Source organism: Coffea arabica, chromosome 3e (assembly GCF_036785885.1).
Source record: "Coffea arabica cultivar ET-39 chromosome 3e, Coffea Arabica ET-39 HiFi, whole genome shotgun sequence".
In the NCBI taxonomy this organism is placed as follows: Eukaryota; Viridiplantae; Streptophyta; class Magnoliopsida; order Gentianales; family Rubiaceae; genus Coffea; species Coffea arabica.
The window spans coordinates 9,289,872-9,315,621 of record NC_092315.1 but is presented as its reverse complement, the minus strand read 5'-3'; the positions used below and the strand labels follow the sequence as shown (position 1 = coordinate 9,315,621).

The window sequence follows — 25,750 nt, the reverse complement described above, 5'->3', positions numbered from 1 at the left end:
GTATGGTTTGTAATACTATTGGATAAAGTATTATTTGAATAATTATTATAACACTTTTTATTATTTGAAATAAAAAAAAATGGTTGAAAATATAAAAAAAATGAATTGAAAAATATATTTATGATGCAAGAAATATTATTTGAAAAAATTTGCTATCCAAACACTCACTAGTTTGTGCAGTTTGTACGATCAAGCATGAAACAGCAGAACCTAACTTTGTGAAAGTATAGTTTGCATTACAATAATCTCTGTTGAATTAAGGCACATAATCAAATTCATATAATGTTGCATCCCATGCCTGCAATATTCTTTTTAGTTTACAAGAAATGTTTTATGATGCTCATATCCATATATCGGAAGTGCAGTCACCCCCAGGATATCTCATCTCATGTGCTAAGGAAGGACCATCTGGTTCAGCCCCAAAGTCAACAAAAAAGTTGGGATTGATGGTCAGACCACCTTTCTCTGTGTCAACATCAATCTGTATGATATGCCCTCCCTTCTCCACAAGATCAGGGTAAAACTGGCGATCCCAAGCACTGAAGAGTGAGTTGGTTGCATAAAGCCGCTTTCCATCTAAACTCAACTGAATCATCTGAGGCCCTCCTCTCAGTTGGTTCCCCTTTTTAACAAACAAAATCAAGAATTTTAGTCAATCTTTTCATCTAAAAACGAAACAAAAAGTAAAACATTTAAAAAAAAAAATCTGATGTAACATGGACACTTATATTGGCTAAAGTGTGTGAAACTTGAATAGCAAACTCACATCACCAGAAATTCTAATTAAAGCTACAGATCAAAATTTACCTGGATTTCTGGGACATCAACTTGATATGTTGTCCCATCTTCAGCTTCAGCAACTACAGATCTACCTTTTCGAAACAAACCTCCAACCCATATTTGCCCAGTAAGCTTAGGGCTTTTAGGGTCCTCAATGTTATACTGGCGTATATCACCATGAAGCCAGTTGGCCAAGTAAAGGAAACGATCATCAAGAGATATAAGAAAATCTGTTATTAGACCAGGCATTTCAGGAAGGATCCAATTCTGCACCTTCACTGATTTTACTGATATTGATACCTGTAAGATCATTTAGCAATAAGTCAATTGCGAATTTATTTACCATCTCACTTGACTGGCCAAAGCAATAGATATTTGGGCATACCTCATGGCTCCATGTGTCATCTGGGTTTTTAAAAAATCGTACCATGTTGCTGGTCAAGGCACAACCAACAAAGCCAGTATCTTTGGATGGATCATGCAGGAACCTAATCTGTAAAAAAGTAAAGTTTTACCAGAATCAATGACCAATAAATTATACAAATCTATTTACCGATTAAAAGAATAATGCAAGGATACATTCCTAAATATGATGTGACTTTTGCTAGTCAAGTCATTGACAACAAAATATCTGATGGAAGATGTCATCTCACCTCCAATGGTATGAGTCCTGTGTTGCCAAGATCCAATGTCTGTTTTAATTCACAATCAGGCCAGCTATAGACATGCAAATGCCGTCCATAAAGGCCATCTGCAACATGCTGGAGGTTGAAACCTTTGGTAAAAGCGGCTGGGGCTCCCCACGAAGTGCTGATCATGGTTTTGTGCCTTGGCTGGTACCAGAAATCATAACCATAAAGCGGGCTATGTCCAGGTTTGTCCCACCTATTACAAGGACAGGCAGAAATAGTGGTCTCATTATGTTCTGTCATACTCCCAATAACTTAACTTTTTTGTTGCAGAACATGTTGTCAAAGTTTGAAACTCCAACATACAGGTAAAGTAGAATCACATGGAGAGAGGAAGACAACTAAGCAAGATACTGGACTGGATTTGTGCTTTTTTTTTTAGCATCGCAATTATAATTTAAGATTAGGGTGAACATGTTAACTAAATAGACAACTCGTATGCTCATAGAGTACGAATGACAATACCTTCCTTTCACATTGAATTCTGAGTCAAGCAAAAGGAAGCCGTTTCCTTTGGCATTTCCATCTTTATCTCCAAGACATGACACCATGATATCACCAGAAGCAAGACAATGGGCAGTGTGCGGAAATGCTAAACCAGTCTTCTGTATGATATCTTCACGCTCAACAACCTTGTGCAGAGCTGGAGCCTTTGGGTCCTCCTTTGTATCAACAGCGTATATGCGTCCAGATCTGAAAGAGTACCCAAACTAAGCATAGGGATATTACCTAGTTTCTATTGAGTTAAAACTTGACAAAATTTTTTTGGTGATATCACTCATAGCAAGTAAAATTGAAAAAAAGAGCATTTTGCAGTAAATGTAGAAGAAAATGGCTGTATGCAGCAAAAAGAAAGTATATAGAGTTTCAGCTTCACTTCGATACTATTTTCAGACATTGAATATCAATTTTAACTCTGTCAGCTTCAGGTCACCAATATTTGCAGATGTGGTGATTATGCATAACATCTTTTAACTCTATCAACCATATCGTATGGACCAAATGTATGAACTTCAACAGATACTCTGCTTGATAGCTATCCAAAAAAGATTATGACCCATTAAAGTTTCTTATCACTATGAATTTACCAGTTTAGAACATTCATGTAAATGGTTTTCATGCTGAAAACATCAATGTCACTTTAGGAGAAGTCTCATGAAAAAGATAAAGCAGTTCTTCTCAACACCTTCAAAGTTCCAACTGTGATTTCTAGACAACAGGCAGGACAAGTGTATTTTTTCAGCTTCGATTACGTATCAATGGACTATGATAGTGATCGTTTGAAAAGCATTTTTAAAGATGTTATCCCTTACATTAACGAAGGCAAGACAAGAAATCTCCGAGTAGCTGACGGATCTCCATGGCAGGAGCTGCAGGCATTCCATCCTGAATGATGTAGTTCATCACCCACATAGGGCATAGGCAGCCTGTGGATAACTTTTGAGTAAGTTGGTGAACTTGGATCTACATCGACTGTGGCCAAGTAGTCAGGCTTCTCCTTTCCTGTTCCTGTTATTGAATGGAAATCTCTAAGCTCCAGAAAGATTTCTTGGCAAGCTTTGATATGATCCATTAGACCCCTTTAACTCACACATACAAGTCGGAATAAATAAAACCTATAAACATCCCACATGAAGTATTAACTAACAATGCCTGACACAAAATAGCCGACATGGAACAACTAATAGGGTAGAATCATGTATACAGAAAACAAATTCTTCTTCCCAGGAGATTGACAATTCCGTTCTCCAACAAACAGAATATGGACAATTTTCATCAGAGAACTGCAAATATCCGCTCTAACAGGGTTGTTCTGTAAGGTCATTCTCCGCAGCTTCGGCTAGTTTGAATAAACACTGGACACATCAAAACCTTACCCTACTCCTGGGGAAAACCTTAAACATGGTCCAATAAAACTGCTGAAAGCCGTTGTGCTATCTCAATATATGCTGAATTAAGGCATGTAAGAAATTGCTTAATTAGAGGCCAGAAAACAATTCAAACAACAGATTCACAAACATTCTACAGTAGCTCAATTTCTTCTTGGTACTCAAAGGTAAAAAGTCCAGATTCAAGATTCGATCAGCATGATTCCATTGACCCCAAAATCTCATCAATAAACAAAACTAACCGCAACCAAACTTTTCTATCCAACAGGCAAACATATTGGAGCAAAATCAATAATCACTCAATATTAAAAACCAAAAAACGAAAGAAGACATAATTATTATTCTCAACAAAGTCTTAAATCCAATTTTTTTTTTTTTTTTAAAAAAAAAAACTGCTGTCATCAAAGTACTGATTAAACAGCAAAGTCAGGGGAAAAGGAGATCAAGTACCTGTATAGACACAGGTAACATAAATAAGACATTCTCTGGGACCAGACATGGCCTCAAGCGGGCTAGCATAACCTGGACCCTTTTCACTGCAGCAGCTATGGCCATTTCTAGTCACTACATCAGTTGCAACAGCAGCGGCCATCTCAATCCCTCCTCTGTTTCTCTTCCTCCCTCCGCACCTATTACTTCCTCAAAAGCTACAACAAAGCAAATCAAGAACATCCCAACTTTTACAACCCCAATTTATTAGAAGTAGAATACTAGCGGTACGATATTTTTACATGGGATGCAATCAATTGCTTACCAAAGCCACGTTTGAATATGAACAGGAACAAACGTTGTTATCACCATGTAGTTAACAGCGTGGATGGACGAGGACTAATTGAAGTTAATTTGGTCAGTCATGCACGTCTTTTGTCTGGTTCTGCTGTGTTCCATATCTGGAGATAATGTATTTTAGCCGTCTAAGCGGAAATATACCCTCTGTGCATGTAGCCGGACTTAGGTGTCCAGGTGGGATGTATCAATTTTTTATGGACGTAAATCACGTAATCCCAGGAAAATCTTGCTGAGGATTTCAAAGTTAAATACAAGGGATTATTTTAGAAATCTCCCCTAAGGTTTCTCACAATATCATTCAGCTCCCCTAAGGTATTTAAAATCTCACTTACCTCCCCTATCACTTTGACAAGATTAAATATTCCTGTAAAAAGTCACAAATTGGCAACATTACCCTTGCTCTTAATAACCATTTAACCAAAAACTAAAATAAAATAAAATTTTAAACCAAAATGTGTAGATTAAAAAAATAAATTGAGATCTAATAATTGTCCATATTTCTTTATATCAAGGTCGTGGTGGGATAGTAAAGAACATGAGTAAATTAAATTTAGTCAAAATCAATAACTTAGAAGGATTTTGATGAGTAATTGACACCTTGAATAATTTCATGGATATTTATAAGGAAGTCAAGAAATTTTTTTAGAAAATATATTTTAATACATCATGTACTTAGTTTAAATTGTACTAAAAATTAAAATAATCTCTTCATACGTGTGAATTTTTTAAAATGTAAATTTTACTTTTGTTCCAATACAATAAAGATATATAGTTCAAGTCAAGAAATTTACACCTTATAAAAATTTAATCTTATTTTATTTTTTATTGTCATTGTAAACTTCATAAGTAACATAGCATAAGAGTAGTATTGAAATAAAAGTTTTATCTTTCTTGTATTTCCTCCAAAATGGCTAAAATGTTACGAGAAATATCAATTCAAGAAAGGTAAGTGAAATTTTAAAAACTTCATGGAGTCAAGTGACGTGAATCCCATACTTAACATCACTACAGTGGTTCTCTTGGAATAAAGGATACCTTGTAGATATCACAAACTACACATTGCTATGTCGCTTGGATAGCTTAGAGATGCGCACACACCACAGATATATTGCTTGAGCAAGAACGCTCCAATAACCTTGGATCTCCAGCGCACAAGTGATACAATAAAGACTTTTTCGAGTCCTAGTGTACGCAGACATTCCTGTTAGGAGATTCACCCACCATAGCCAGTCAGGTGCGCGACGCGGGTCGGGTCCGGATTAGTCGGGACAAAGTTTCGGATCAGGTTCGGATTAGTCGGGGCAAAGTTTTGGATACCAGGCGGGCAACCAAAAAAAAAAAAAAGACTTTCAATACTACGGATTTCTTTAGTATAAAATATTCATCGAAAGGATCACCCGTGACTGCCAATCCATACTCCAACAAAACGACGATGAAATTGTGGTCCACCAATAACTCCAATGGCAGCAAATGAAAGTCCTCAAATCCTATAAAATAAGTAAGACCCATTGAGCTATCAGGACAGAGAAAATAAGTCAAACAATTTAAAAAACCATGGCTGAAATTTCACAATCAGATTTGTATGTAAAGCGATTTTGGTGGGTTGTGTAATAATGCTGGGTTTATATGGAATTGTGCTTTCTGGGCTTGTGAGTGGGGTTTGGTTGGATTTAGAAAATAATTTGGGAAGTTTTGAAAAGATGGGAACAGGAAAATTTGCCAAGTTTATAAGAACTAAGAAGAATAGTATAATTGTGAATGAGGTAGGAGTTGCTGAGTTACTTTCGGTAGGTAATACCAAAATTATTTTTCTAATGTAATACTAAAATTATCGCTAAATAACTATCTTTGGCTATGTAATAATGTGTGGCCCATATGAACTTGTATTTTAGATCAACAGTGTTAGTCATGTAAACAATGCCACAACAATTGTAAATACTAAAATAATAAATGTAAAAATTAATATAGCAACATGTAAAAATATAATCAAAATTTATCATGTATTAAAATTTTTGTCTAAAATTCAATCCCAACCATTTAATTTGACATTTATTCATTTTCTACTATTAACCGCTCTCTGCAATCATAATTGTAATTTTGGATAACCTCAATTATTGTATCTTTTGCATAGTTATTAAATCCAACCCATCAAGGAACTTGGTAGAGCGATCAGATTACTGGGTCACTAGTTCAATCAGCTCAACCAGTGGGTCACTTGTTGAAGCGGTAGGTATTAATTTAATATTTATAAATATAAAATAGTAATTTCAATAGACATAAAATATCTAACAAAGTGCTTTTAGATACTAATCATTGTACTTAGATATATAATGAAAGCATAGATATTAATAGAAGATTTAATTTCATTTGATCCGACTTTTACATAACTAAATAATATAGTTAAATATAAAAAAAAATTGTGCCACTTGTTTTAAAAATACAGCCTTATTTTTCATTATTTTATTTTTGTTTAAAAATAAAATAATTTCTAACTACTCAAATATTGTTAGTTTGAAAGTTAAAAGGATTAATTATATAATAAAAAAGTAAATAAGTTTGTTAAAAAATATTTAATTATCAAATAAAAACTAAGCAATTGATAAAGTCTTATGCACATTTAAATAAGATCCAATGTACAAATCATATAAAAAGTATATATACACTTTGTTTAAAAAACAAAGACCCATAATTGTTAAAAAGGGTTAATTAGAAAGATTAATCTTATATACACTGTCAGTGCATATACTATCACCATTAAATATATGACATAAGTGTAAAATTTGAATTTAAAATTCAAAATTTGCTTATGTGTCATTCATCCAACCGTGATAGTGTATATAAAATTTACTCTAATTAGAAAATAGGGCAATTTCTCAGTTGAACCGACATGTCAAATAGGTTTGACCAAATCAATTTCTTGTCCGATCAAACTAGATACTTAGCATGACTTGATGCCAAGTCAAAGGGCTGATCGGTTCAACCACCAAGTCGGGTTGAATTTAATAACTATGATCTTTTGGGCTAGTGAGTGAGAATTGGCTGGATTTAGAAAACTATTTCGTTGAAAGAAAATGAGAATATTAGACAACATTATTAGGATAACATCATTGGAAAAAAATTTTCAAAATATTATTTAGTTTGCATCATAAACACAACTTTTAACCACATTTTTATTGAGTTTCCGATGAAAACAATTTGTTTCTCCAAAAATAATTTGAGTTTTTATTTCCTTGTTAAGTATTTATTGCCACATTAGATCCCTATTAAAAGAAAAGAATGACTTGTAATTATTTTCTTCCTTATATTACATGTTTTTTTATTTCTACTTAGTGCTCTAGAATACTACAGACAAACTAATAAAGGAAACTGAATCCATATTAAATAATGCTTTAAAATTATCAACTATCACTTGAAATGCAACAATTTCATAGAAAAATTAACCCTTTCACAGAAACAATAACACTAGACTCACTATTGTGTACTCTTATGGCACCACAACTAGGGATGACAATTGGCGTGGGTGCCTGTGGGTGGCTAATGGCGCTGGGTGCGGGGTGAGGCGGGGGGCGGGGGAGTATACTCTCATCGTATCCCCCGCCCCCCACCCATTAAAAAATATATATATAGTTATTTATATATATTTATATGTATATATATAATATTTAATTTAATTAGTTACAAATTTATAATAATGATATTATTAGTTACATGTATTATTTAATGTATATTAGTATATACTCCCTCCGTCCCACTTTAATAGTCCTGTTTCTTTTTTCACACAGTTTAAGAAAAAGTAGTTAACTTTGTTGGAAAAGTAAATTTAGATTGCTATTTTCTTAAAATATCCTCACATTAAATAGAGTACAATTTTATGGGAACTTGAATTGATGGTAAAAAAAGAGTCAACTCTCATTAAATGTGGTAGGTTTATAGTAACAACAACTTACATTGAATAAGGGTATTTTAGAAAAATTAAAATACTACTACATTCTTCAATTGGAAAGTGGACTACAATTTGGGACAGATGAAAAAGAAAAACAGGACTATCAAAGTGGGATAGAGGGAGTATAATATAATTGATATTATCAATTATACTAATAATTATACACGTCTAATAATAGAAATTATTAATTAGTTATACCAAATTTACTAATACATTTATACTAATTTCCTAATTACACTTAACACAATAACACTTTTTTTCTAAAAAAAAAAAAAATACAATAATGACTTAGTGATTGTATTTATTTCAAAAGTGAAAACTTGATTACTTTAGTTGTATTTATTTCATTATGTTGGATTTTATTCAAATAATTCTTGTTTAATTGTTTTTATGGGTTTTAATTATGAAATTACAATGGATAATGATTTGGTAATATGCTGATATTTTAGTACTTAATTATTTGCTAAAATTTGACTACAATCAAATTATATAACAAATTTTTATTAACACCACGGTGCCCTCGCGGGGGAAGTGGGGTGAGGCAGGGGCAGGGGGAAGTAGTAGGCATTCAGGGCGGGCCTCCCCCGCCCCAAATCTATTCCGTTGCTATTCCTAACCACAACACCAGATGGCAAACCCATGTTACATATATATATATATATATATATATATGTGTGTGTATATATATATATCCTATCTCCCGACTACGTCTTGCTTTTGTTCTTTTGCTGCCATTATTCCTCCCTAGTATTATTCTTGATTAGTATATTACAAGTTTGGTCTGATTATTTGTTGTTACATGCAATTTCATATATGATAAACTCTTGACTTTATACATATTAAGAAATTTTGGAAAATTGATTGTATGACACACTGGTAAGTATTTCAAGATAATAATCATAGATTAATGAAAGTTCCATTTTAAAGGAAAAGAGAAATTAAAAAAAAATATTGCATTTTTTGACCCATCTAGAGAATCTAAGCAAAGTCATAATTAGCACTAGAATTAACATCAAGGTTAGTTAATAGTCAATATTTGGAAGAGATATTATTGTACATTCTAAGAGTGAAAAATCATGAATTAACACTATATCTCCAAAGATTTTTAGTTTATCTATATGACAATTCATCATACACATGGTAAGAAAAATTTTTTAGTTGCTACGACTATTTAAGAAATTTTCAAATATATTAAAAATTTCCTCTAGGTAGACAATGAATAATAAATAGAGTAGAACTAGCTAAATTTGAACTATTGAAAAACAATTAGAGATTCCTCTAATGTGAATTAGCAATTAAACTCCTAAGAGTAGTTATTGACATTTTAACTGTGATTGTACCTGTCAAAAAGAAAGAAGATAAGAGCAAAAGTTTAAGCATGACTAGTTTTCCATATTTGAAATCCATATAGCAACAAGTAAATTAACATGGTAATAAATTTTGAAGCTGCATCAATTTGGAAAATATTTTTTAAGAAGAAGATTATTGTGGCAATGAATTCCCTTTTTTTTTTTTTTTTATTTTACATGCATCACATCACATCACAAAAGTGTTACAATATTATTCTAAATAATTTTTTTAAGAATAATCTCCTATCCAAATACACCCACTTTGTACTAGGAAAGGAAATAAAACAAGATTCCAATCGCCAATGAAGTAATAACCATAAAACGGAAAATGTCGCACCTATTATCTCCTTATTTTCCTCTCCTCCAACGAATTTAGTTAATTCTAAGGTCCATATTATTCGCTCTAAAATCACGTGTTGCTCTTTTGTGTGGTATACTACTCTGTCTAGACTAATACTTGTATTTAGACCAATAATTGTATGTGATACGAGAATGGCACATGATTTAAGTAAAGTATTATTGTATTCTCGAACGATTTCTTAGCAAATTTGTGTGTATTCTCTAGATGTGACTCGCTAGCTCTATTGTTTTTCTAGTGTCGATCTATGCATTGTTTCACGTATTTAGTATGTACTCAATATGATTTAATGACAGTTAAGAAGAAATTTATAATGGCACATAATTTATATATTTGTCTAGAAATGCCAGTTATTCAGTAAGGGTTTAATTACAAAATATTTTCTCAATAGGCACTCCTAAAACATTTAAATCAAACCTAAGTTGCTATATAAATTTACATACTCACATATATGGGATAATTTCACAAACCTCCCCTGAGGTTTCTCATAATCACAAAGAGCTCCCCTCAGGTTTTAAAAATTATATATACCTCTCTTACTTTTACTGTTTAGTAACAATGTAGGTCCAAGGACTTAGATTTTTTTAAAAAAATTCTAAATTGCCCTTTTGTACAAAACTAAGAAAGAAAAATATAGTTTACTCAATTATTTTCTTTCATACTTTGCATAAATCAACAAGCCAAATCCCTAACAACCATCCAAACATAAGTTCTAAAATCAAGCAACCATCCAAAAGATCTCAAATTGCATATATAATATTATTACATGCCTCGAGAAAAAAAAACACACACACACACACACAAACAAAACCCCATTGACAACCAATTTTATACCCCCAAATTAAATATCAATGCTCAAATACCTATTCAATATAAGTTAATTTGACCTAGAGCCACCATTACAATTCTCCTATGGCCTTAAAAATATTAATATCTCAAAAGTTGAGAATAAATTCTACCTCCACAATAAAATCATAATAAAAAATTTCTAATCCAGTAAAAGAAATCATTATGTAATTATTGACATTTTATAAAAGCTTTTCTTAACAATAAACAAAATATGACAAATTCCATATCTTTAGTTTTTTTTTTTCTATTTCAATCATTAATTTCATTATTTACTTCTCTATCACTGCGAATCTCTTCATTCTCTTCTAGTTTGACACATAATCTACTCCCTTTGTAGATTTTGTAATTTCAATTTGCTAATATTTATAAAATTGAAGATAATAAAAAGAGATTATATTAACTAGAAAATAGACAAGAGACAGAAAAATAATTTTTTTTTAGGTTTTGTAAATTTATTGCCTTCAATTTAAAATTGTCTACTAAGTGGAGGGCATTATAGGGATTTTACAATGTCAAGGGAGATAAGTGTCATTTCTTAAACCTGAGGGGAGCTGAGTGCAATTGTCAGAAACCTCAAGGGAGGTTTCTAAAATTATCCCCACATATATTGCAAAAAATCTTGAATTGTGACTGTTTTGCTAATAAACTACATTTTTTAAAAAAGAAACTAACACTTGAACCCCTCTTAATGAGTGCGCATTGAGCACTCGTCACTCAAACCTAATTACAAATTATAATGGCTAGGAAATAAATGGTACTTGCCAAACAAAAGTAAGATGGTGAGAGATTATTTTATATGGCAATACATTAGTGATTTTTAATATTGTTGTCAAATGATTATTATTTCCAGAACAGTTTGTAATCATAGAGGAACAAAAATGAGGTCACTAGAAACATGGATGAGAAAGCATATATGGAAAGGCGATGACCAATACTCCTGATCTTATCCAAGAATTCGAGTATATCTTGACTTTTAAAGTCTTGATTCCCAGAAAGAATGGTACTTAAATGTAAGAAGAAGTTTAGCCCTACGAAAATTGATCTAGTATCGAGTTATTTTGATTTCGATATGGTAGGCGCTTCACCTTCTCTAGAAAACAAGGGTCTGTTGTTACTTGTCAGTTGTGACAAGAAAACAAAAGTCCTTCTAATTTTTAAGATAAAATTGACCTGGTACGGTAAATTAGAAATTTGTATAATACATTCTGACAAAAAATCACTGTCGAGAGAAGTTTCATCATGGGTGAAATTTTGCTCTCGTTATGTAGGGATAATTCTTTTGGGATATTTTTACATCTTTTGTAGTTCGTATATGCAAGTTTATTACAGGTCAAATATTTACCATCAATCTCGTTTCTCAAGTGTTTGGGGCTCTCTACTAAATTTAAAGTTGCTGACTTCATAAAAAATGATAGCTAGAATTGGCAATAGGGTAGGAGGTGTAACTCTCAAGTCAATGAATTCCAAGATGACGCTCCTCCTCCTCTCTTACAGCATTTGCACAGGGAGGATCATGTTGACTGGTTAGGCTCCCCTACGGGTGACTTTTTTGTAAGGTCTGCAATGAAGAAGCTTTTTTCTTCTGGACTGAAGATGGAATGATATAAACTTGGTCGGGGCAAAGGATCTGTTCCTATGTTTGCTTTCATCCTGTGGATGGCAATTTAAGGGAAGCTGATGACAAAGGATAGGCAGTGTAGATGGGGAGTGCAGAATGCATCAGCACTATGTGTTTTGTGTGACTCTGCTGCTCCAGAATCCATTGATCACCTGTTCTTCAAGTGTGATTTTTCACATTCTATCCAGCATAAGATTTAAAGGATGTGCATGTTGTATGGAGGGGAAATGAGCTAGCAAATGGAGGTTCGTTTGTGGAGTGCACATATGAGATTGATTCGTTTGCTGTTAAACTAAAGATATTTGTTTTTGCTGCTACAGTCTGGCATTCATGACAGGAGGCAAATAAAAGGATTTTTCAGCAGAATAGCAGATCAAATTGTTCAATTGGTTGAAGCTATTATGAATGTGTTGCAGGTGACTTGTTATTCTTGGCCCAAAGCTCCTCGGACCACAGAAAACTTGGAGTTGATATTGGAGTGGGGAATTGATCATGGAAGTATTCTGGGCTAATTCTATTGATTTGTTTTATTGTAATTGCGCATACTCAAGTATGTAACAGGACAGGTACATTTTGTATACTTTTACTCAGATAAAAAAAATGCTATATTGCCTTTAAAAAAAAAAATCAACTATCAAGCAGGTACATTTTGGATGGGGCTCTGATTACCAACACAGGATAGGGCATGCTTCTGAGATCATGGATCAATTATAGGGTTCTTACAAAACACCTATTAATATAATATCCATATTGGTGGTAGGATCTGAACACACTCCATTTTTACTAATTGAACCAATTTGTGTTGACATTGTTGTCAATTCTATAATGACTTTTCCAATCACAACTCTATTTTGCTTGGATAAGCTGAGCCTTATCTCTTCATTTACCAATTTGTATTACGGATAATTTTAGAAACCTCCCTTGAGGTTTCTAGCAATTTCACTGGCCTCCCCTGAATTTAAAAAATTACACTTGTCTCCCTAGGTAGAATTGTGGGCCCAATTACTTACATCACATGGGGAGAAATTACTCATTTGCCCTAAGACATTATGTCTTATAGAAACTAATAATATCTAATGATTAAGTAATTAGAGCAAATAACTATTGAGAATTTCTTTAATTAGGAAAAGTGACTTGCAATTGTAAAATAAGGCCAATTGATATACCAAATGGTGCTATTTTGTGATAGATAGAGCTTGACAATGATCAGAAACTAGTTGTACACAGTATGAGAAAAAGGGCATTGGTAAAAGAAAAAGCACAAGGTAAGAGAAGATTGTTCATGAGAAAATTTTCTTTGAAATTCTTAAAACTGTAATAGTTGTAAAGTAATTTCGTAGAAGTAAAGGAGAAAGAAAGAAAAAGAAAGGCAAAATTCAAAAATTCTTTCTATTGAAAATCACAAGAATCATAGTAAACCTAATGTTAAGAGTGATGATGACTGGTTTGTTTTACTGAATCTTGTGATCATTAGTGTACTTTTATTGCTTATTTTTGTTGTCTAATATATTAATGTGAACTTTTGAAGCAGTGAAATGTATGTGTTAATTGTTTCTAATTAATTTTTAATTGTTTTCATTTTTTATTAATACAACTTATAAACATGTATAAGGGGCAATTATGGGATAGAAGTTTTATCTCTCTTCTTAAAATACTACTTTAATGTTACTTTTTCTGATTTGGACTAATTTTGTTACTAAAACCTTAACCTCAGGGGAGGTTTATGTAATTTTACAAACTTTGAAATTATTATAAATCTCAGGCGAGATTTCTCAAATTAACCCTTTGTATTGAACATTGCTGCCAATTTTACGATGGCTTCTCCAATCACGATGCTTTTTGGTCCGATGAGCTGAGCCTTATCTCTTCACGGACAACTTATGATCAGACTTGTAAACTTGACTTCTCCATTGGAAGCCATCGTGGAGGTTTCCCTCATTCCATCCATTTTCAATTTCATTCCCGTGTATGTTACTATTTTTCTTTTTTTTTTCCCCTCAATTTAAAGAAGACTCTAAGGGTGCATTTGATAAATATTAAATCTAATACATTTAAATGCATATCACATTCAGTGATAGGTGAATAGGTTATCACTTAATTTTGACAGCAAGTTTTGCCTAAAAAATTTAATGCCACTTAATTAATTTAGATGTTCAATTTTTTATTATCAAATAATCTAAATATATTAAGATATGATTCCATTAAAATGAAGCATTGATTGAATTATCAAATAAGGCCTAAGTCTTATGTGAGTGAGGAGCAAAGAAATGCTTGATAGTCAAACTACAGACATCAAAATTACATGTTTAATGTTCTTTCCAACTTTGCTGGGTTTTGGAGACAGTAAATGTTAAAATATCCAAAATTAAAAGTTAAAGTGTCCTCAAAGCCCATTACATCCACCTATGTTGAGGCCCAAAGGGAAATTACCAGGTGGTCTTAAAATTTCAATATGGGGTTTTAAGCTGCATGTCTAAGAAATGCAGCCTGTGCTTGGAGTTAACGGGTCGAGTGAGAGTAACCATAAATTGCGAATGGGTTGTAGTCAAGCTTTCATTGACTGAAAAGACGTTTACCTAACCCTACCAAACCCATTAATTAAATGGGGTTTTGTGGTCCACCTTCTGCACCTCGTACCGAATTAAATTCAGGCAATCACTTGACCCGCCCATTTGGACTGCCCTCATCCAGAAAATAGTGATCTTACTTGCAAGATAAAGAAGGCTGCGTACTTTATATCACAAGAAAAATGCTTTTTTTTTTTAAAAAAAAAAAAATATCTCCTACATTTTCATTATATACATTAGTAAAACTGGATACATAGCGCATCATCATAATTTAAATTTGAATGTACATATGACATGTATGTACTCTCCTTAACATACATACATTTATATATACTAGTTTTTTCAGCCTCACGCGATGCGTGAGGATGCCCTGGATCTATGTTAATCAATATCAAATGAAAGCAAGTAGATTAATGTAAAATGTTTATATATTAATACATGATAGTTGTTAAATAAATGTGGAGAATTTGACTTTATGTAAATTGAATATTGCTGTTACTCATTTACTCATTTGATTTGTAATTTTCTCTTAGATAGTCAGTCAATACCTTAAAATCTTTGTGAATTCTTGATACTATAAATAAATGATGCATTCATTTGAAATGTACAATTACATACAAATATCATAAATATGGTGACGCTGATCACTTTTAAAATTATGCACACACACTATTTGTATCTAGTCAAGAATGAAATAAGTTTAAACAAGTAAAACCCTTCTTGAAACTTATTGTGAATAAACACAATGGTGATATCAATAATTTAAAAGAACAATCATCACATTTCTACGCAATAAAAAATGTCAAGAAATTGAGAATTATTCATGATGTAGTAAAACGAATATGCTTCTAGTAATTGTAGTAAAAAATATCATATTGACAGGTGTAGTTTCTTGTAGTAATCTTTCCAATAAAACGCGTCTTCCCAAACTTCTTGCACTCATTGCAACAATTTTTGGGTGTAGTACGTAGATCATCGTCATCATTTTTCTTCTTTGCATCTCTTTTTTTGTGCAGAGACCATTAATCAATGACGATGAACTTTTCCTTTTTTTCTTTTGTCAAGCATTCTTTGAAGTAGAACAAATTATAGTAATCTTGAGACATGCAGCATGTAGTATATTTTACCTTATAACCTTAATAGCTAATTGGACCTTAACTACCATTTGAATCCCGTGAGGATGCCTGGATTTCCGCTTGAATTTGCTACAAAATATCTAAGTATTTGATTGGACTTGTTGCCAATTTCTGATACATTTGTGGGAATGCATTAGTAGGAGAATTACTTAGGAAGTACTAAACAATAGCTAGGAACAACCTGGAGAAATATATCATACTCAGATTCACTGCAATGTATTATCCCTATTTTCGCAAATGCAAAGCAATAGTATCCCTGCATCTACAGCTAATCTTAGTAGGGACCATTCAATATTGATTTATAAATGACCAAACTACTTATTCGATTATCCACCAAACCGAATAGCTCCTATTCATAGCTTTCTATCTCACTGGTTTTTTTGGAGGAAACTACTTATTTCGGAGAAGATTTGGAATTCAGAGACCTTATTCACTGCATGAGGTAGTCTTTTAAACCTTTGCCACTTTTTTGTATGTATTTTTCCTCAAAGTTTTTGTGGTACTTGCATGATTAGGAAATTAAACTATACTTTGATGAAAAAAACATGTGCCTTTGACCTACAGTATGTCAAAATCGCAAGCAATTGATAGATAGTATTCAATTTCTGGTTTCTTTATATATTTGGCTTGCAGATTTTTCTTGCTAAGCAGACCCAGAATTCTTGTACTTGTGCTTCAAACTTTACTGTTGTTGTAATCAAGCAATGGTAATTTATGTGAAAAATCACCTAATTTTTTAGAGGATTGCTAATTGATTCCATTCTTGGTACTCTGGCCTTTTATTGTGGTCCTATAGTTCGACATATTAGCTTTCAGAAGGAAACAACAATCCTCAAAAGGTTTGTATCTAATTGTAATTTTAAGGGATATATAGCTGGATAATCCTAGCTTCTTCTTCAACCTATATAGTAAAAGCGCGAATGAGTTTTGGCAAAAGAGTGGTCGTCTGCTGATGTGTCAAGCTCTCATTGGTTCAAATGTGGTCGTCCTCCTCATGCCAAAATCACGTGCCCAGCTAGAAATATTGGAGAGTTTTCTTGTTCCCTTATCTGCTCCTTGGTTGGAACGACAAATGGGGTGGGCTCGAGATTCCTATTCCCATTAAGTGTCTCCCGTCTCCCATCAAGTGTTTCTCTCTCATCGTTGCTTTCTCCTCTCATACTCAAACCACCGGACCACCACGGCTACTGTACCCCTTGTTCTTTTTTTTCTGACGTATTCTGCCGAGATGGGACTAGCGCATGGCTCGATACATCACAATTAAGAAGGGTTCTCTTTCTCCCTTGTTCATCGCTATTCTCCTCTCTCTCTCTCTCTCTCTCTCTCTCTCTCTTTTCTTCTTCATTTTCCTCGACACCCCCAAATCCCTTCTATGGAGAAGTGACAGCTGGCGGAGGCGACGACACTACGAGAGGAGGAGATGAAGGTATAGGGGGCGGGGATGATGTTGGAGTTGGAGTTGGAGGTGGATTGGTGGTAGGGGGAGGTGAAGCTATGGGAGTAGGAGGAGCAGGGGGAGCTGTGGTGGGTGCAGTGGGAGTAGGAGGAGAGGGAGTAGTGGTGGGTGGGCTGGGCGGAGCTTGGCCACCGACGCCGGCGACGATAACGCAGATGAAACCTAAGAGGAGAACACCTCGTGGCTCCATGAAAACACAGTGAGGGAACGGCAAAATGGGAAATAAATTGTAGTGATGTTGTCTTGCGCACTTATATTCTCAGCAGAAGACCACCGCACTCCCACTGTGTGAGCATGCGAGATGGGGGGACAGTGATGCGAAGACAGGGGAAAGCCAAAGGCCAGGGACTGCTCTATATAGGCGGGTTTCGTTTTACATCACCATGCCCAGGTATTTTTTTTCGTTGCAATGGCGGTATATGGAGGCATGGCATATATAGCAGGTAATTTGAAGAAAGTTGGCAGGTCTGTATTGTCTCTTAAACCTTGCAAGTATTTGGCAGTTGTGTACTGGTTCTTTGATGGTGATAGACTAATAGTATAGTATTGTGTGATTTTGTTTATGTGAGTACCAAACTGACGTTAGATCTCCGGTGGCTGTGTCTAGCGTCTGATTACGGAATGCCAGATATGTTGCATGTACATGTAGGATCCCACGGGATCTCTGTGTCTATAGTTAAGGATATCTCTCTTATTCTCCATGACCGGCAACATCAGGACCAAAACAGATGGTTGGTATTTTTTTCTTTCCCTCCCTGATTTTCTCTAGCCTTCTATTTTTCTTTTTTGGTTTAGTTGTCTGATCTAATCTAATTCGTATTTATTTGTGATATTGCAGGTGAAAATTTTGGAAACTCTTCCAGCATTCTTGTGAGATTCTGTAAGATTTTTTTCTCTGTTTTTAAAATTGTGTTCTAAAACACGTGGTTAGTTTTGCTCTTCCCCCCCCCTTTTTGCCTGGTATTCTTCCTTCTCTTGCCGTATTTGTATCTCAATTTTGCTCTTGACTAAAAAGTATTAAAAAGGATTTAACAAATCTGAGAAATTTTTTTGGAACTTTTCCCGATCTAATGCCTTTATAAGAAATTTTCCCTGGTTTCTTTTTTCCTAATTTACGTTTTTTTTTATATTTCATGTCAAAGTTTGGGAAAATTCTTCAATTCTTTTTCGAAATAATCTAGGTTATGTAGTGAGGGATTTTTTTCCAGCCTTTTGTATGTAATAGTAAGCGAATATATATATATATATATTTTGGGTAGGTTATAGTAAATGAATATTTGACTGTATCTATTTCATTGCCATTTGTACCCTAAACATCATCTTGCATTTTTTTTCCTTGCAGAAGAGGTTATCCTTGATTTTGTCACGTTACAGGTTTTTTGCTCTGTCCTTTTGTAAAATTTTTTTTATTTTCCCTTGAATTGTTGATTTATTTATGATTATAACCTATTAGGTGTAAGTTTTGATATTGGTTATCATGGATTACTTGGCCTTCAAAAGATTAGGTTGTGGCATGTTTCCTAAACCTTTGAAACATGAAAGTTGATATAATGTTACTAGAATTTGTAGTCATTTGAGTATTTTATAGATGTCATTTGAGAATTTTTTTAATTCTAAATTTCTGTAATAATGCAATGATATTTATATGAAATCAAGTGTTTGACAAAATGCCAAAACTGTTAATTTGTTTGTAGTAGGTAAAACTGGAAAGCAAGAAAGTTTACATGGACCTAAAATCAGAATTTTGTATTTATCTTATTGAGTTTGTTGATTCCATAGAATATCTCCATTTCTGCATGAGAGAAAATATGAACTAGATGATTATTGACTCCACCGTGTTTCTATGCAACACAGCTGATGCTTAGCAATTACTAGGTAGACATGACAAAACCAAAAAAATTGAACATAGTCAGACCAAAGCTTCATAGTAACGTTTTAAATAGAGAGTATATTTCTCAGTTGTGTGAGATGGTTCTGTTCCCCCCTCCCCTCTCTCTCTCTCTCAGGTCTAAAAGGTATGGAATACTACTGTAGCACTATATATTATGATCCGAGTCTAACCAATTTTTTCTGTATTTTACGTGCAGTGGTTTGAGCTTATGCAATATTCTAGGGACTAAATATATGGGACTGCCAATGTCGTGATAGTAACTGGTGCTGGTCGTTGATAGATCATACAAACTTCATCTACCCAGCTTTCTCTTACCTTGTTCGGGAGAGATATCTTGCTGGCTCGAGGCAGTCGACGAACGATTAAGAACTAATGATAGTGAATGGGCTTTGTTCCGCATGATGCTGTCCACTGGCGGAAATGCAGTGGCTCGGAGAGGTGAAGACGAAGCCAAGGGTGCCTTCTTGTGTATGTGGTTCCGTTAGTCTGGTGGTTAGCATGAACCACCCCACGCAGTCTGGGCTTCGTGAGGCTCATTCAGAGTACTTGGGACTTCTGCAAATAGGAGACGGAAAGAGGATGTACCACACTTTCCTGGATAGACTCCTGACGTGTACGGTCATCGAGAAATTCCTGCCTCTATCTCTGAGGAGTCCTTTCGAGAATTAACATTTTAGGTTTCACATTGAGTCAGTCGTCGTCTAAGAGTTGCTATATGCACATCGAAGGCAATTAAGAAGTTCGATGCTACTGTCTCCTTGGAAGAAAAAAAAAGGCTGAATGGTTTTGTAGATGTGATTTCAATTTTCTGTGTTCCAGATTAGTTCATAAGATTAACGGATAAGAATCACGTAAATTTGAAATGGTGAGAAGGGATAAGGATTAGCTAAACATGCATAGCAATTGGAAATCGAGAAAAGTTACCCATTTATTTGCTCACGCTTTCGCTTATTTAAAAGTTTAATCATTTTATAACGAAATAACTTAAATGCAATGCATCCAAATCATGATATCTCCACTTATGAATTTGGGCATTTTCTGGGCAACATAAAATTAACACCGCGCATCGCGCGGTGATTCCCTCCTAGTATCTTTAAACCCATGAGTGGGTTATGGAACGAGCAAAATTTTGGTCCCCCCCTCCTCGGGCCTACTTCTGGCATGATATATCAACATAGAGACGATATTGCCCGTCTCCTTGCATTCTTCTCTGTATACGCTTCTTCTAAGTTTGCATATTTCCGTCTGTATACGCTTCTTCTAAGTTTGCATATTTCCGTCGGCAACCCATTAAAAAAGCTCAGCTATACATAACATAAATAAGAAGATTTCAATAAAAATGCATACCCAATCAAATTAGTAGTAGAAGGCAATTAATAAACAAATGAAAGATAGTTGTACGTCTAATATGCCAGTAAGAATCCCTAACATATTCATTAACATGGCTCACTGAACTATTATAATCATGTAAACACTTCGACTCATTAAGCCTTTCAGTACAAGGACAAAACCACGGAAAGGTAGAAATAAACCACAGAGCTCACCTTGTAAAATCAGACAATGAAACCTTTCAATTGGGAAGAAGGGTTGCCTGTGAGGGAAAAAGAAATACGAAAAAGTGGCAAAGGTTTAAGCACAGAATGGTGCGTAAAAAATCAGGAAAACCAAATACATGCATGGCATATCTTTAGAGCTGTTTATAAACCACAGAGCTCACCTTGCAAAATCAGACAATGAAAGCTTTCAATTGGGAAAAAGGGTTGCCTGTGAGGGAAAAAGAAATACGAAAAAGTGACAAAGGCTTAAGAACAGAATGGTGCGTAAAAAATCAGGAAAATCGAATACATGCATGGCATATCTTTAGAGCTGTTTCTCTTTAGAATTGGGATTTCCACAGGCTAATGGATACACAAGTGCACCGAAAGAAGAAGTAAATGATATAATCATGGAAGCATAGAATAGTGTGCTGTGGGAAGAGAAGATTACACGTAACTTATAAACTATGCATGATGCAGTACAGGTGTCCGTGATATGAGCAGCTTACAACTGAGTGCAAAGTTCCCTTGTGCTGTCAAACATATAAAAGTTGGAAAACACGCGAGCCAAGGAACACGCTTACAGGAGCAAATTTCCAGCCAAGCCACTACCACCAAATGACCAAATGACCAAAACGCCCCTCAAAGTCACAATAATAACAGTATAACCGGACCACTTTCACTGTAGCTAAGCCAACTGACGCTTTTAGTATAGTAAAGATATATATATATACATACATTTATATATATATATACACATTTATATATATATATATCTATATATATAGATACATGTGTGTGTAACAACCCAACCTTTTTTTCCCTTCTTTTTTTTCCCCTTCTTTTTCTTCTTCTGCTTCGTAATTATCGTTAGGAGCAAATCATACAACTAATCAATCATGTTTTTTCTAAATCCAATTTTATTCTTGTTGATAATCGTAGTCCCCTTTTTAATCTTTATATTCTTGTCCAGAACATCCATCCTGCATATCGTGGACAATTGGTGGCGGACTTTAGCTGACAAATTTTATGTGTACCAGTTGTAGAGAGTTCCAAAAAAGGAAATTTAGCTATGGATGGCGGACAACCCAAATATCTAACTGGAAAATCTTTATAAGAATTCCCAGTGACACTTTTGATCACTCGTCGTCTTGCCACATTCAACCGTTGATGGGTCAAGAAACAACTTCTACTTTTGTTAACTTGCTGGCCTGAACAGTTTATATTTATGAAGAACATCCAAAATATACTTCAAAGAAGAACCAAAACGTCATCGGCTTGTCTTACTCCCGATGTATCAACTAATCTTTCATTTCCTTTTAAGGTTTGGATTCATCTTAAGTAATACTTAACTAGTTATCATACTTTTCATAACTAGTCATCATACTTTTCATAACTAGTCATGAATATAGTACGTAGCTGACATACAAAACTCAGGGATTGATAGTTGCTTGCAGGTAACAGAGAAACAAAATACACAGATACAAACTCAAACACGTACAGCTGTTTTTATTTATTTAATGGTGCATTTTTGTTTGTATAAGTGCACCTTTGACATATTATTACAAGGACACAAACTCAAACACAGACGGATTTTTTTATTTAACGGTGCATTTTTGTTGATAGAAGTGCACCTTACATTGCATACTAGTACAACAGTGGGAGGATGTTTGCATGCCAGCAGTACATCATCCATGCATAAACTGAAAACCACACCATAAACACTAGATAATTAAAGTACTTAAAGTCGTCGATCCTCACTCCTCAGCTGATCAAGAGTAGTGCTTGATTAATTATTGTTATGATTGTACCAGATGAGGTCATAAAAGTGACCTTCGCTCCCCATTATATCAGCAACCAATGCTACGTCGCAATATGTGCCCTTATCATCCTGAGTTTTAATGGCAAGCATGTACTGAGTGGCACCAAGCATGCTCCACCGGAAGCCAAATTCCACATTGATGAAAACCAGATCGGTCCCGGCCTGCTTATTGTACGTTACAACTGCAAATTGTGCAATCTCAATCACATGAGGGTCTTTCGGATTGACGGTTGACGCCATAGGAATAATAGGTTGGTCTTTCTGCAAACCCCAAACATTATTTTTCAGTAAGAAAACCCAACACAATTGAGTTCCCAAAATCAGTTAGAGTCCTTTCAAACAAAGGAACAACCAGAAAACTAAATCCAACCAATCAATTATTAAGAAACTACATTGCTCAGAAGAAGCTTATTTGTCAAACAATTCAAGAGACCGCTGCATGTAGACAACTAGAAACATAAAATATTGCTAATCAAGTCGACTCAAGAATGTTGAAATTACTTTAATTTGCAAATCCTTATACTTTTCAAACGTTTCTATACAAGTTGTTTATAAGTTGATTCCGAAAACCATGCACACACAAACTTGAAAAACAAAGAAATCCAGTCTAGCAAGGCATACAATCACTATTCACCTGTCCACTGCCAATGCCAGATTTGGCTGCAGCCATTTTCTTCTTAAAGGACTAGCTAGCTAACTAATAAGAATGGAAATAGATATTTGTAACTGGTGACTGTCGAAAACTTGGTAGCAGAGAACCAGACTCCTTGTATTTATAGGCCTAAAAATGTGATACTCTACACCATAAATTAATTTGTGGTAATGCCGGACCTAATTACCAAAATCATGGTCCACTAGCATGGAACACATTTTTACCATGTTTTACACGTTTTTACAAGTTTTTACACGTCCTTGATGAGGTCAGTGTGAAAAGATACACCAACGTAACCTAATTATTATAGCTAGGCCTATAATTTTATGTTATTATTTTATCATCATTCAAACTTTTGGCTTGATACCACTGGGTAGGGTTGGTCCAGTGGCTAAGAGCTCCCCCACTATCAGGTTCATAGTTCTAATCCTGAGGTTGATAGTTGGGGATGGGAAGGGGTGTAAAGAGTGGAGGGTGATAGGGTATGTAATTGCTATTAAATTTATGAATATTTTCCTTTGATTTTGACCAAATATTGTAATAATTGATGGATTCTACTTATATTTGAGAATTGATGCTAATTTTAGGAATAGGCCAAGAAAATGAGTAAAAAGTATATTTGGCAATTGATGCTAATTTCAGGAATATGGCAAGAAAAGGAGTAAAATTGGTTTAATGAAGATTCTTGGTCTGTTCTGTGTGACCGCACCTAATTCTAGCCTCGGGTTCGAAGAGATCGAGATTTGGCGCGCGTGGCAATTTTCCAATTCAATTTGAAGTTCTGTGAAGTGGTTTCCTTTTCCAAAATAATTGGTTTTCGTTTTGTATTTAGAAACAAGTAACTTACCTTTTGTTAAATTATGGGTATATTTCTCTCGGAGAAAAATTAGAGGAGATTAGATGTATTAGTGATAGTAGTAATAGTAGGAAACGATGGTGACGTGAGTAGGAGGGATTCTTGGCTTTCGTGATTTTAAGACTTTGTTTCGGGTACCGAGAGACTATTAGTCTAGGCACCAAGCAGAAACCAAACGAAGAGCTTTTCTCTCCGTCTTTTCCTGTTTTTTGCTTTTGTTGAATATTCATGCAACATTTATCAATAAAATTGCTTGGATTATTCGTAGTGATAAGTGGCTAAATTTTCTTTTTCTAGTCAAGGAGTAACGAAGGATTCATCTGCAACTGTGAGATCTAATTATTTTTATTCGTTAGTATTCGTATGTTTTTTGATTTAATTTCTCATGATTGTTTGAATGTCATGAGTGTTTGATATTTAATTCAACCTAACAATCTAATGCTAGTTAGGATAGTTAAATTCTTAATTGTTTAATTGTCTTAAATTAGTGGTGACTATTGTGATTGGTTTCATGTTAGAGAAACATATGATCTAATTTAAATAAACTCCAATAGTGTGTTTATTGATTAAAACATTACTTTTCTAGTTTTTAATGCAATCAATAAATTAAATTATACGGGCGTACCTAAAGTTGTTTCTTTTGATTATGGAAGTAGTTAACGAACGTACATTAACTATCGAAACATTAAGGAAAAGTTGGTTATCATCGCATGTTCGACAACTTTAACCTGTTTATTAACGAATAAATGAAATAATTATTGCATTAATGAGCATCTGTATGAATCACTTCCGAAATTATATCCTTGGCTAGAGCCTGTTTATCAGTTAATCTTTTATTTATTTTTCAGGTTTGGATTCATTTTAAGTAAAACTTAACTAGTTATTAGACTTCATAACTAGTTATGAATATAGTACCTAATTGACACACAAAACTCAGGGATTGAAAATTGCTTGCAAGTAACAGAAACACAAAATACACAGATACAAATTCAAACACAGACTGTTGTTTTTATTTATTTAATGGTGCATTTTACTCGTAAAAGTGCAGCTTTGACATACTTGTACAAGGACACAAACTCAAACACTAATAAGAATGGAAATAGATATTTGTAACTGGTGACTATCGAAAACTTGGTAGCGGAGAACCAGACTCCTTGTATTCTGTACCCCATAAAGTAATTTGTGGTGATGTAGGACCGAATCACAAAAATCATGGTCCACCAGCATGGAACACGTTTTTACACGTCCATGATGAGATCGGTGTGAAAATATACACCAACGTAACCTTAATTACTATAGCTAAGCCTGTAATTTTATCTTATTATTTTATCATCCTTCCCACTTTTGGCTTGATGCCACTAGGCAAGATTGGTCCAGTGGCTAATAGCTATCCGGTTTATAGTTTGAATCCTGAAGTTGACAGTTGGGGATGGGATGGAGCGTGGAGAAGGGAGGGAGGGTTAAAATTAAAAAAAAAAAAAAAAACTTTCAGCTTGAAAATGCTAATTTCAGTCAAGTAATAACTTGTGCATTTTGTATTTGATTTGATGTATTTCTTAATGAGTTGATGT

The 25,750-nt window shown here is 34.2% G+C and overlaps 1 protein-coding gene and 1 long non-coding RNA gene across 2 annotated transcripts; both read right to left on the bottom strand.

Moving 5' to 3' along the window:
* Nucleotides 1-215: 215 nt before the first annotated feature.
* LOC113740191 (selenium-binding protein 1) lies at nt 216-4,299 on the bottom strand. Its single transcript, XM_027267721.2, has 8 exons — nt 4,113-4,299; nt 3,809-4,005; nt 2,783-2,978; nt 1,935-2,162; nt 1,434-1,665; nt 1,166-1,273; nt 808-1,080; nt 216-622 (listed from the first exon to the last, which is right to left on the bottom strand). The coding sequence occupies exons 2-8, from the start codon at nt 3,948-3,950 to the stop codon at nt 341-343; spliced, it is 1,461 nt and encodes a 486-aa protein (XP_027123522.1). The 5' UTR covers nt 3,951-4,005; nt 4,113-4,299; the 3' UTR covers nt 216-340.
* A 15,925-nt stretch (nt 4,300-20,224) lies between these two features.
* LOC140038644 (uncharacterized) lies at nt 20,225-21,329 on the bottom strand. The gene is made up of 3 exons (XR_011842219.1): nt 21,032-21,329; nt 20,859-20,905; nt 20,225-20,618 (listed from the first exon to the last, which is right to left on the bottom strand). It is a non-coding gene; the product is annotated as an uncharacterized lncRNA (long non-coding RNA).
* Between the last annotated feature and the right edge of the window lie 4,421 nt (nt 21,330-25,750).